Source organism: Elaeis guineensis, chromosome 4, assembly GCF_000442705.2.
Source record: "Elaeis guineensis isolate ETL-2024a chromosome 4, EG11, whole genome shotgun sequence".
NCBI lineage: Eukaryota > Viridiplantae > Streptophyta > Magnoliopsida > Arecales > Arecaceae > Elaeis > Elaeis guineensis.
The window spans coordinates 43920178-43933613 of NC_025996.2; the positions used below are offsets into that span (position 1 = coordinate 43920178).

The following is a 13436-nucleotide window of genomic DNA, read 5'->3' on the forward strand; positions in this document are numbered from 1 at the left end:
CCTCGGCCACCCTCGATGCTAGCTCGCCGGCCATCGGAGACGTCGCAGCGGTGTCACCATCCCTCCGAAGACCTCCGACGGGCTCCGAAAACCCAATAAGGAGGATCTCCCCCTCTCTCTCCCCTTCGATCCTTCCCTCCCTCTGCCCTTATCGAGCTCAGCAAGAGCTCGGATGGACTCCAATCGCCGTCAAAGGCCCTCCCTTCTTCTCCCTCTCCTTCTCCCCTTTTCTCTCTCTTTTCCTCTCTTTCGTCTTCCTCCCTCCGAGAGAGCCACTGTGCCCTTTTGTACGCCAGAACCGGACCGATTTTCTATCGGTATGGTTCGGCACGACCTGAACTGTCCAATTTGGGATGCTTCGAAAAACCATGATCTCAATAGTTAATCATCATCTGCTCCTCCTTGAAGGTCTGCTCCTTGAGCATCAAAACTAGAGATGTCTGAGTCATCCATCTTTACATATGCCTCCTCCGTGCCTAACTCCGACCACTCAAACTCAATCTCATCAATGTTTTAGATTTGATTCTTTGGTTTTTTTGACTGTGAAGATGAAGCAACTCTAGCATTTTTGAGTCTAGCTCTTCTTGTATATCTCTGGGGCTCATTGACTGTTGGACTAGTCTACCTGGAAAATGGTCCAATCCGCTTTAAATTCATAGCATAGCAGTTGCCACAAGTCTGATGTATCAATTGATTGATAGCTAAGTGCCATATAGTGCCACCATGATACTCAGCATAGCAAATTTTGGCTTGAAATTGCTATAGTGGCTACTATAATAGTCATAATAGCTAATTTTCATAAAAATGGATTAAACCCTTGAAAAAATGAGAACAGTTCAGATCTCCTCCAATTTGTACATGAACTGGAGAGGGCCAGTTCTCCAATCACGATTGTCCACAATTGGCACCATGGTTGTGATTGAATGAACCCCACATCATACATGGGGCAGCATATTGGTGGAGCTTATCCAATTACAAATGTCGCACCAATCATGAACCGTGATTGGAGAACTGGCTATCTCCAATTCAAGTAAGAAGTGGGGAAGATCTTGACTCAAATGAGAATAGTTGCACAACCTGACAGATTGTTAAAAATAAACAGAGATTGGTCCTAAATTAGTAGCACAATCTGTGTAACTAGTTTTCTTCATATCCTTGACGATTTAGTCATTTCTTGCAGCATATATATTTTCCTCATTTAATATTCTTGTTTCAAGAACTTATCAACTCAAAGACAACCTTGCCATGAATTGATAAAGATCAGGGAACTGCTCGCATTTTGCAAAAATCATTTGCTCAATTTTGTTAATATATCATGAATCTTATACATGGACTTTTAGTAAACACCAGAGCACATAGATGATGGAGATCATGATGAGAAAAAGCAGCAACTTGCCCATGTTAGTAAGCAATGGTATGAACTAGGAAATTTCACAAAATTAAACATAGTTTACCTTTTGATTTCACCGAGCAACAATTTTCAAGTTTCAACTACATAACAAAATTCTACCCTGTCACTTGCTAAATTAAATTTTAAAGCTGTATCTATTATAGGAAATCTCTGCACTTAGGAAAACTGTCGACGGTTAATTAGCTGGATATATGGTATGGCCTCCAAAAGGGTGAACCACAAGCCTTGGCAAAGTTCTTGTTGCAGGTGCATAATTGTGTGAGATAACAGAGGCAACCTCATAACTCCAATGTAAAATTTATAACAATCCACTTATTCAATATTTGCATGTTCAAAAACCTTTTTCAATACAAGCAACCAACATATTCTAACCAAGATTCAACATCTCGATACCAATTCCCACACCGATATTATGCTGTACAGTATCGGTATGCCTGGTATGGGGGTCAGTTCAGCATACTGAAACTCAGTATACCCTCCAGTATCAGGTCTAGTTTCAGTACTAGTACAGTTGTCGGTGCAGGGTAATACACACTAGTGCAGTGAACCATGTTCTAAACTCTTCCTATCTTAGGTATTGGGGTAGTCAGATTTTGTAAGTCTGAAAAATAAATGGAAATAGCATATTTACCTTGAGATCTTCAGGTGCACCTGATACATTCAAGTCCACAGCATACATCTCTGCAGAAAAGCATTGAGGAGTATCCAGGTGGATAGACAAGCTTCCAAGCCGAGTGTCCATCGTAAACCATGCAGGGATGCTCACCTAGAAAAAGAATACATATGGGTTTAGCCAAATGTTTCTGATACAGCAGTTTATGACAGATTTAACACAATAAAATCGATTGTAGACGATACAGAACCATTTCAAATAGCTCTTCCTTCTTTTGCTCAAAAGAAACCTGCAAACATTAATGCATAGATTGAGAATAAGAGTTAAGATTCTTGAGTGTAACCTAGCACCCTGCTATAGATTCGCAGGCCCACACATTTTCAACAAATTCAAATTACAGGTTAAACTCGAGCTATTAATTTCTTCTTTTGTTGTTCTAGTAATGGAAAGAACAAATTCAAGATAAATTACAAAAGCAGTACCAAAAAGTTTGAAAAGCACCTTGCCATAATTCTCAATTACAACTCCCCTGGTAATATCCCACAGCTTAACCAAACCTGCTGTGTCCTGTAAGAGATGCATAGAACTCATAGTGAAAAACAAAGAGCTACATTTGCTCATTATGGTCAAAACTATCAATATGTCTTGGGAGTATACAAAAAATAAACTTCATAATCACCTTAGTCAAGACATGCCTTCTATTATTCAAGATTTCATGTTGTACAATTCCTGGAATTCCAGGTATAATGAAAGATGGTTCTTGGCATACAGGAACCTGTTATAAAAGAAAAGGACAGAAAAAGTCAAGGACTTGGCTGTTGATACATAACTTTTCCAGATGAAAACTGTATAACCATAAGAGAGAAAAAGGAAAGAAACAGTATCACCATACTAAGCACAGAAAATTACAAATAGAAGAAAATAAATAAAGAATAATTGAAACATAAAGCATTTTGTGCCAGACTATCTTTTTCCATTCTCATGTCTACAGATAACTTTTGCAGAAGGTATACCAAACCCCACTCAAGGAACCATCGAATTGCACCTTGTCTTACATATAATAAACTCATATGAATTCACCCGTTCCTATATGGCAGAAGACACCTTATATTTTTCTTACAATGGCTAAAGAGTTAGAGACACTGTTTGAGATTATGACCAAAATATGAGGCAGAAATCTTACTCTGCAAGAACACCGCAAGAATGGTGGATGTGAAAAATGATAATAGTTTAAAGATTGATAGATTTGTTTAGTGCACTCATTTACAGGATTTTGACAAACTATGGTGACATTTGGCATCACTTTCACATTTCTTTTTTCTGAGAAAGCAAAAATTTGCTTTTTCTTTATTTTAACTTTTTAAGCAACACAAACATGTATGATGTAGTCAATTATTGTTATTTTTTTAAATAAGAAAAATCAAAAACCAACCCTCTTCCATCCTTTGCCAATGGCAGCAGGGGTTACAACTGCAGCAGCATCAATGGTGAAGGCAGCAACAATGGTGTTGGTAGTGGTAGTGGAGGTTACAGCAACAATGGCATCATTGGTGGAGGCAGCAGTGGCTGCAGCAGTTGTGGAAATGGAGGTGAATGGTGAAGGCAGCAATGGAGGTGGCTGCAGTTGTGGAGGTGGTGGCAGCAGTGGTGGCAACAATGATGGAGGTGGCAGCAATAGCAGCGGTTGAGACAGCGGTAATGATGGGAGCAACAGCGGCAGCTTTGGAAGCTGTGGTGGCTGTGGCAGCAATGTCAAAGGCAGCAGTGGTGGTGGCTGTGGCCATGGCAGTGGTAGAAAGGGTAACGAGAGGGGAAATTCCCCTTGAAAAAACACCGGATTTCACTTCAAAAAATAATGAAAGCAAGATTTTATTGCTTTCAAATTTTTTAGAGATCATGAGAATAGTTTTTACTTTTTACAAATAAAAAATAGGAATAGTAGTAGCAAGCATTTCCCTTCTCTCAGTTTCCAGATTTTTGTCTTTCAAAACAGAAGACAGGGGAAGAGGCAATGCCAAACATGGCTTTCAATTTTTGTTGCGACAAGCTGCCAAGTCCAAGAGGCAAAGGAAGGCCCAAAAAAAAATTGGAAAACATGATTTTTTTAGACTCCTCTACCTAAATTTTGCTTCTAAATGGGCTTAAAGAAATATTTCACACATTAAAACAATATATTATCAAATGGCTAACAGATTTACTCAAGTTTCAATCATACTGCTAAAAGCTAGGATATCTACAACTTCAGGGCTAAACTACAAACTGAACAAAACAATAAGATGCGAGCAGTGATAATATCAAGTAGAATATCAGATTAGGAGTAAAGGCAAAGCTTTTTTTTAAATATTAATAATAACACTGCAGATAGCACTAAGTATTGTGAAGTTTGGCAATAAAGTTCTTGACTTCACTGTAACACAAAGGCAGGTACTGTAAACTCTATCAAAGATTGTCGCAACACGATGTAACCTAATGTAGTATTACTTCATTGAAAAAGGCAAGTTGAGCTCATATCAGCAAATCCATGGTCACACAATAGATGTAGCTGAGCCTTACAAAAAATCAATACATGACCAATCCTTTTACCTCCAAAAAAAAATCCTGAAAGTGGTAAGCAAAAGATATCAGCCATCTGTTATGGATATAAAGTACTGACCCAGCTCAGAAATTCAGATTGTATATATAATAAAATAGACAGCAAAATGATCATAGGCAGGCAGGGAAATTGTCTCAGGAATTTTCCAGGCCACAAAAACTAAGTACATAACTGATTATTCTGAAAGCTTATTCGAAGGCAAATGATTATATGTGGTGTGCATGTTTCTGTAATGATATTTGTTTATTCATGGTCACATGCTACTATTTCTAGGTAACATGCATTGCCCATGGAACTGTAACTTGACCAAGTTAACACACTTGGTTATCCACTGCCCATATCATCAATCACACATGCACTCTATCAGAAGTTCAGAACTTTGGTCACGTCAGATTCATCTCCACCTTCCCTCCATGGAATCTTATTTTTCTTGACCTTTTGGATTACAATTACCGCCTACAAATGTATTGGATCAACCTACAGTATAAAACATGAAATTTGACAAAAGTTTATATCAAGTAACTGGACATCATTGTCAGAATTCTCATACGAATGCTGAAACACAAATTACATAATCTTATGTTTAGAAAGGAAATCAGCAGTAAGAGGTCATAATTAAAGCATATGTCTATCAAAAAAAACAACTTGCATTGAAGTTTAAGGGCCTGATAATAATTCTTTAGACATGACCAAAGAAAGTGGACCTACAGCCTCATGGAGACTGCAGATTATTCAAGGGATTTTTGCATCTAGGACTCCTAAAAATTTCAGCACTATAAACAGATCCGCACTTGTTTTACATTCCACTTAAGAATAGAACATTCTATGGATATTTATCTGAAATATCCAGATACAGCTAGTCAAAATTTGTGAATGACAACTTTTACCTTGATCTTTTCAGCCTGTTTGGAAGCTTATATTGCATCCATAGAACATGTTCACTAGATGGTTCTTCAACAAAGGCACGGAGACTGGGAGAAGCAGGAAGCGGCAAAATCCAGCAAGGCTCGTATCGTTCAATTCTAGAATTTCAGGGTTACAATAACTCCCCAAATAGAATCCTGCAGCCCTGAAATTTCAAGATGGGCAATCTCATCATCTATCCATGGCACCACTCTTTCTCCCTCTCCCTCACTTCTTGTCCATGTGAACTTATCTTACAGATATGGAATGCAGCCACCCAAAAATCATTCATGTTTTGACTTTTCATCTCTCAGCCTGCTAGGATTTGCTGCTCACACACAATGAACCACCACTGGTGATCCACATGCTGACAGCCATCTGAGTCATTTTGGCCTTAGTAAACAACTTTGGTTAACAGCACTGATTTTTCAAACAGTCTGACGTGCTAATAGTGTGTATATCTACCCTAAGTTTATACAGTTTTGAGGTTTATTCAGGGTACTAAAATCCCTTCCAGTATATATATTTGGTTCATGACTCACCACACAGATTGAAACAAGGGTTTTATCCCAATCTCGAGATTCATCTTGGTCCATGGCTGGGACGGGATGCAGGATGCCACAAGGATATTCCCCTCCCAGCTCTACAGATGGGTGACCACCCTTAGATAGATATATATATATATATATATATATATATATATATATAGAATGGTATGTGTGTGTATATATATACACACACACACACATACCATTCTTGTGATAACTTAGGGTTTAGGGCAGGTTTTCTGACATGATGATTGGGTTCATCATACCAATAGTGGTACCAACACAAGTAGGTGAAAAAAATAAATTTGAATGAACACCACTTATTCATTGTATCATGAACAAAATGCTCATTGAAATAAAACAACAAGAAAGTCTCCAAGTAACCATTAAAAATAAGAAAGAACAGAAAAAATTTATTGAAAAAAAACTAAAAAATTGGTGTCCTGGTGAACTATTGAAATGCTAGGACATCTGATGTCTCAATGTGCAACAGGCCGAGACAAACCAAGATGATCCGATCTTGAGACATACAGGGTCTCATAGGGATGTCAATGGATAGGGTAGGGAATGGATTTTGCTAAATCCGTACCCTATCCACCCTCCTATCCCCCCTACCCACCACCTGACCCTACCCACCATGGTGGATAGGGATTTTAAATCTTTATCCTACCCATGAGGGTGGTGGATAGTACCCTACCCTACCCACAACCCACCAAAGCAAATGCACAATGCAAACGCATGTTTCAAATTTATCAAGTTTCACACCTATTTTAAATCAAACAAGTTTTAAAACCTATTTCAACCATCAATCTGTACAATACAAACAGATACATACTATAGCAAAAGAAACCCCAAGTCCCTAACAGATTTGGTATATATATGTAGGTATATTTATAAATATGCTATTATTGAAGGGGGGTATTTTAGTAAATACATATACATAACGGGTCGGATAGAGTAGGGTTTAGGGGTAAATCTACAACTCGACCCTACCTGCTGCAGGTTTCCAAAATCAAGACCCTAATCTAACCTATGGTGGGTTTTTCAAAAAAAAAAAAGAAAGGACCCTACCCAGCGGATAGGAGCAGGTAGCCACCGGTTAGGGTACCCATTGACATCCCTAGGGTCTCACCCCCATATTAGGACCTAGTCTCTCTTTAGTCCGATCCAAGAGTCAAGACTGATTGGGTCAGACCAGATCTTAACTTTTGGTTTTAAAAATACTAATTAGAAATAGCAAGGAGTTATATCCAAAAAAAATCACTGGAAAGTGTACTGCTTAGAATCTTCACTAACATATTATAATACATTCAAGTACACCAATGAAATGAATGAATATCAAATTAAAGTTAGCAATGATAGTGACCAGGTTATAGAAATGAGTTTGCTCCTGAAACATCAATAATGAACTTATAGCAAAGTATGCTTACAGGAGCAGATCCTTCTAAAGAAGCCCTCGCCCTTGTGAAAGACAAATTTCCAGCTAAGAATGAGCCACCTCTTTGAAAAACCTTCTGAGGATTATGCCCTTCAGCTGGCCATTTATGTACAGAAGAATCTGTTGTTGCAACCCATATACTGTCATCTTGCAAGGCCATCTGTAGAATTGGATGTTCTTTCATGCAAAGCAAAATGCTCTCTCTTGTTGACAAGTCTGTCAGGTATAACTGAGGTTTCCATAGTCATGGAAAGAAGAAACAGATCAGGCATGGATCAGATTGTAATACTTGGTAGTTGGCAGAGAACCTCTTCCATAATAACCATTAAAAACATTTTACTTACAGAAAGGTCCCTTCCACCACTGTAAACATGGGTAAATGATGGAGTGCTAGCAAGTGCCCAGACTGAGTCTGTATGCACAGCATATGAATGTACACAACGTTGTTGGCCAAGATCCCATAGACTGCACAAAACAACGTTACAAAGATCATATCAACTAAAAATTTGGAAGGAAGATCCTCATATGCACTAAAGAAAACAGTTGAGAGAGTACAGTCAGTTTTCAACATTTTCATCTTCAACAATAAATAATAGAAACCAAGTATCCAACATTATCTAAAAAGAAGTTTTAGATAAATAAGGATCATTTGGAAAAGGATGCAAAACACAATCCTTGCAATTCTGCTAAAAGTAAACCTAGACAGAGCATGCTCAGAAGCATGTGAAAGACACTTGAGAGAGGGAGAGAGAAGAAGAAGAAGAAGAAGAAGAATTTGCTACCGAATCATGGAGTCAGACGACCCTGATAAGCAAAACCTGCAAAGAGAGATTAATAAGTTGTTCAGACACACTAAAATAAATTCCAAATGCTTGCAGCAATATCATAGAAACAGAAAAAACAACAGAATTCTGTGTGTTTGTAGGGCAGGGTTATAAAGCCAATAAGCATATTGGAGAGGTTTGTACACGTGTAAATATCCTTCATCATATTCCAACACATTTACAAATAAGCAGGGTATTCAGGCAATATTATCAATACAGTAGAGTCTTACCAGTAGTTATATGACCAACTTCTTGGTTGAACTTAAAAGCACTGTAATATAGCTAGAAGCCCAGAACACACTACCAGCTTTAGGCTCATGGCAATAAGACACTGTTCAATTGTCCAATGGTGCGTATTATAACCTTGCATGTATGTGTCTTTATTAGACTACAAAGGGCATTGTATGAGTTATTACTAAAATTCAAACCACCAAGGTCACGACACTGTAGAGACGGGAAGAAAGGGGGAAAGAAAAAGAAAAACTATCCTTTTTTTTAGGAGACAACAAGAACGGTTTTCTGGCCCCCAATCAATTTATTGAGGGAACAAACTTATAATAGTGGTGCAGGCAAGACCCCAGACAACATCATTGGTAACCAACCCCAAAAGTCTTTTTGCCAACTAAACAAGCTGGGACCCAGGAAAATACATTTATTACCATAAAACAATCCATCATTCTCACGTGGGAGTGACTACTTAAATTTCACGGTTGCCCTGCACTGGAAAATCACATTTACATGAGATGATCTACATGAATAATTATAATTTCAACATTACATTGAATAATTTCATATTATCTCTACATATGATGTTGTAGAGATGTTCTATTAATATCACACTTTAGGTTTATAAGCATGCTGTATGAACCACAGAATGAGTCCAGACTTTTATTGGAATACCGCATTTATGCAAGATGAATTCAGGAAGAAAGGAGGAAAAAAAAGAAAAACTATCTTTTAATCTTTTTTGAAACAGCAACCATGGTCATTGATCATTGATACCCATTTTTCTTTACCAACTAAACAAGCTGGCACCCAAGGAGGGAAAAAGACTTTATTATCATAAAACAATCCAGCATTCTCAAATGGTAGTGAGTAGTGACTAGTTGAATCTAAAGGTTGCCCTACACAGGAAAATCACATTTACGCAAGATGATCTACATGAATAATTATAGTTTCAATGTTACCATGAATAATTTTATATTATCTCTACATATGTTGTATAGATATTCCCTATTAATATAACATTTTAGGTCTATGAGCATGCTGTATGGACTGCTGGACCACAGAATGAGTCCAGGCTTTTATAAGACTATTGCATTTATGCAAAATGTATTCAGATTATGTCAAGGAAACATGACAGCTGATAGTCTCATAGCTGATAGATTATTCAAACCAAATAAGATCCTGCAATACTTTGACTACAATTTGAAGCAAGGTTTTAAATCCTGTGGGATGAGGCTGTCCCAGTTTTCCCATGGAACAGGATGCACCGCCATCCCACCCTATCCCGATACTTGGGGAAGGGGATGTCTTAAGTTGTCCCAATCGAGACGCTGAGATGTTGGGACGCTAGCGAAACAGCCTTGTCCTGACACATGAGATGGCACCCCATCCAAATTTCTCGCAGGACATCTCGTCGGGACCTTAATCCTTGACTTAAAGCATGATGGAATTGTAAAAGCAATTATTTTAATAATGGTTTTGGCTAGCTTTATACTTCAAATGTTATTACTATTAATGAGGCCATATTGGACATGTCAACATGACTTTGAACATTGTTGTATTTAAGTTCATTTATGTGTCTTTAGTGAGTATTTAAAGCTTTCACATAATTTTGTATCATAAATATAATAGGCTTGCAACTAAGGATATTCAAGCACATCTTGATGTAAAAGACTTCAAAAATAAATGTTTCCACAATTTATGTGAAAGCCTCTTTCAAGATAAATTCTTGTTCATATAATCTAAAAATAATATTCCCCATGAGATCTACAGTTTTATGTCCAGGTGAATTCATTCTTTTTTAGGTTGATGGCTTGAGAAGAATCATATGGTTGATATCATGAAAATAATAAGCTCTTATATGCTTAAAAACAAATAAGTCTTTAATAGGGGGCTGAACTTCAATGAGTCGACCTGATAATCAAGGCCCACTTCGTCTTAGTAGCCTGCAGATTATATGAAGCAAGCCTCTTAGGATTATAAGGACAAGTTTGAATCATATCCAACGAGAATTTCAGAAACATTAAATAGTTCCCTAGTTGGCAAATATTGTGATTTGAATTCCAATCAACTTATCTTGTTAGGATATGAAAACAATCCAAACCAATTTGATTTACAGATTCAGTGGAAACAAAGCACAAATACAAACCTTCCAGTTGAATCAAGAAGCAATGCCCTGATGTTATCAGTATGCCCTCGTAGTTTCATATTCTTTGAACCAGTTCTTGGATCCCAAACACGTACAACCTATAAAAAATCACTAATATTTTAAGAAACATATTCTGCAGAAATATCAAACAATGGTTTTCAATATAACTGCCACAAGACGTAATAATAAAACTATAAAAAATGTAGCTAGAAAACCTGCAGTTTCCAAGGCCATCCAAGTACTATGTAAGCTAACACAATAAGAAGAAGAATCTGAACTATACCTTTTCAGTTCCACCTGAAACAAGCAAGGTTCCACTATCATTCATTGCAAGGGCATAAACTGACTCCTTATGGCCTTTGGCAGCAATTGGACTATACCCATGTGATTGATTGTTATGCACAGAAATGTTATTGCTTGTATTGATACAGCGCAAACTTGTCATAGGAATCCCAGTGCTTCCATATGAAATTTCATCTTCTGTTGCATCAACAGACTTAGCAATTGGTAGAAGAGCTGCCTCGATATCCCATATGAAGACCTCCCCACCAAGGCCCCCAGAGGCAACAATATTGCTCTAAAATGCATGGTGTTGAACAAGAATCAGAAATCTAGATATACATGGTGCATTGTGATTATAAGAAGTAAGAAATTATTTACACATGGAAAATTAAAAAAATATTAGCAGATATTAAATTGCATGCCTAAAAAGTCAGCTGCTTGCGCATTAAGAAATTATTCAAAAAATAAAAACATTACATTTTTTTCAGCCGCAGCAAGACAAATAACATAGTCAGAATGTTGACGAAGCGTTCTCATACAAGTACCATCAGATAAGCAATTCCATGTCTGGAAAAAATATATACATACAGATTGATATGGTGAAACATAATGTACTGATTGCAAAATGGCAAGAGTTTACTAGAGGATAGGAACCTTCACAGTGGTGTCCGATGAACATGAAACAAGAGTGTTACCAGCCAGAACAGCATCATTAACCTGCATTATAAATATCAAATACAAGACAGCAAAAGAAGTGTGAAATTAGTTTACTTGAAAATTGATGGCATTATCCTAGATAAACTAAAAAAAGAATTATCTGCACATAGGCGTATATATGACAGCAAAACAAATGTATAGAATCTATCAATGAATCTTGATTCCTAACCAACATAGATTTTCATGAAATTTGATTTTCAAAAGTAGTTATATGCAAATTTTTATACATCTCATAGCCCTACCTGTCATGTGTCAGCATGGTCAAGTGCTGTGACAACCATGCGCCTATCATGTGCCAGCGGTCCATTCAGATAACTAGTGACAATCATGCAGAGCAACACTAAACAGCACCGGCAAGCACACAAGATACAGGGATACAAACCACTCCACCTTGTTATGCACTTATGCATGATCCATAGGGTCTGGCCCAATATAGCAAAGTGCCAAAAGAAGATGTAAATGAAGCATAGTTTGTTATATCATATCAAAACTTGGTATTTCATTTCTCAAGTGGAATGGTAATGAAGAAAACTGAAAATATATCATAGCCATTATGTTGGGATTATATGACAACGTATATATCTGAGAGACGGTTGCCAGTGTGCCGGGTGAGGTATGGGTCCAACTTGAACCAGAACCAACCAAAACTTTTTTCATGTCCAAGATTAAGACTCAAACAAGAAATACCACTGTGCAGGCCATGCTCAGTTCTAATCTCCTTCAGGCCAGTTTGGTTGGATGTAGGTTTGAAAGGTTAGATCTAGTTTTTTTAGTTAACAATTGTCAGGCTGAATCAAAATCCGTTTGGGTCACTTCCAATTATTTGAGATCCATACTCAACCCACATTAAGTTTTTATTTAAGACCCATGCCTGAACCATGGATCTAATTTTCACATATGGACTAGGTCTAAGTTTGGATACAACTTAGAACTGGGCCTGTGCAACCTGATTGCAACCCTGATTTGAGATGTATGTAGTATGCTACATCAACCATTCAACTCCTTAGTTTAGACTCTTTCCAAGTATAAAGGATATATAGGAGGCCTGCCCCATGTTGGAGGAATAAACTATGTATGCAAGAAGAAATGGGATTCTGCAATGGTACATTTTAGTCTTAACCATCCAATGAGAAAGGATAATTTCATAACTTACTTGCCTCACTGGGTGAACTGCTCAGGTGTGAAAGCCAGCAGAGGAATATTTTGGAACTTCGGATCCTCTGCCAAATACTAGCTGATGCGGGAAGGGTGCCAATGATCAAGCATGAAGAGCAATGGTCAGATAATCTCAACAAGGTTGCCATTAGGGACTAGAAGGCACTGCCAAGGAAACAAACCCTGTTTGAGAAGATCCAAATCTATGACCATCCATACACTTCCGTCTCATGCTTCAGGGACCAAATCAAAAGCTGCTCTTAATTCTTTCTAGGTTGGCAAAATTAAGAGCAAAGGCCATCTTCAAACTATGCTTGGTGAAGCATAGGCCTTGTTTGGTTGTGTGGCATTGTTGGTGACTAATAAATTCCCATCTTCTCCGCGGAAGCTTTTTTTTTTTTTTTTTTTTTTTTTTGGGCGGGGACGGGGGGGACTGGCGGAAAGATTTTGTCAATTAGGTAAAACTACAGCATTTTGATAGAAGTAGAGATCAAAGAAGTGACCACAAGAATCATCAAAAGCAGATTTGCATATTTGGAAGATGAGAATGAGGTCTTGGGTAGAGGTAGCATCCATTT

The 13436-nt window shown here is 37.6% G+C and overlaps 1 protein-coding gene across 3 annotated transcripts in view; it reads right to left on the reverse strand.

The window, feature by feature from the left end:
- The window catches only part of LOC105032370 (uncharacterized), a 44333-nt gene that overhangs the window by 24277 nt on the left and 6620 nt on the right, over positions 1-13436 (reverse strand). For all 3 annotated transcript variants that reach the window (XM_029261007.2, XM_029261006.2, XM_029261008.2), the window contains 11 exons: positions 11641-11703; positions 11464-11553; positions 10988-11281; positions 10705-10802; positions 8289-8324; positions 7851-7971; positions 7499-7735; positions 2704-2799; positions 2526-2591; positions 2275-2313; positions 2043-2177 (listed from right to left, as the gene is read on the reverse strand). In XM_029261007.2, coding sequence (XP_029116840.1) covers positions 2043-2177; positions 2275-2313; positions 2526-2591; positions 2704-2799; positions 7499-7735; positions 7851-7971; positions 8289-8324; positions 10705-10802; positions 10988-11281; positions 11464-11553; positions 11641-11703 — 1275 coding nt within the window. The remainder of the gene's footprint in view (positions 1-2042; positions 2178-2274; positions 2314-2525; positions 2592-2703; positions 2800-7498; positions 7736-7850; positions 7972-8288; positions 8325-10704; positions 10803-10987; positions 11282-11463; positions 11554-11640; positions 11704-13436) is intronic.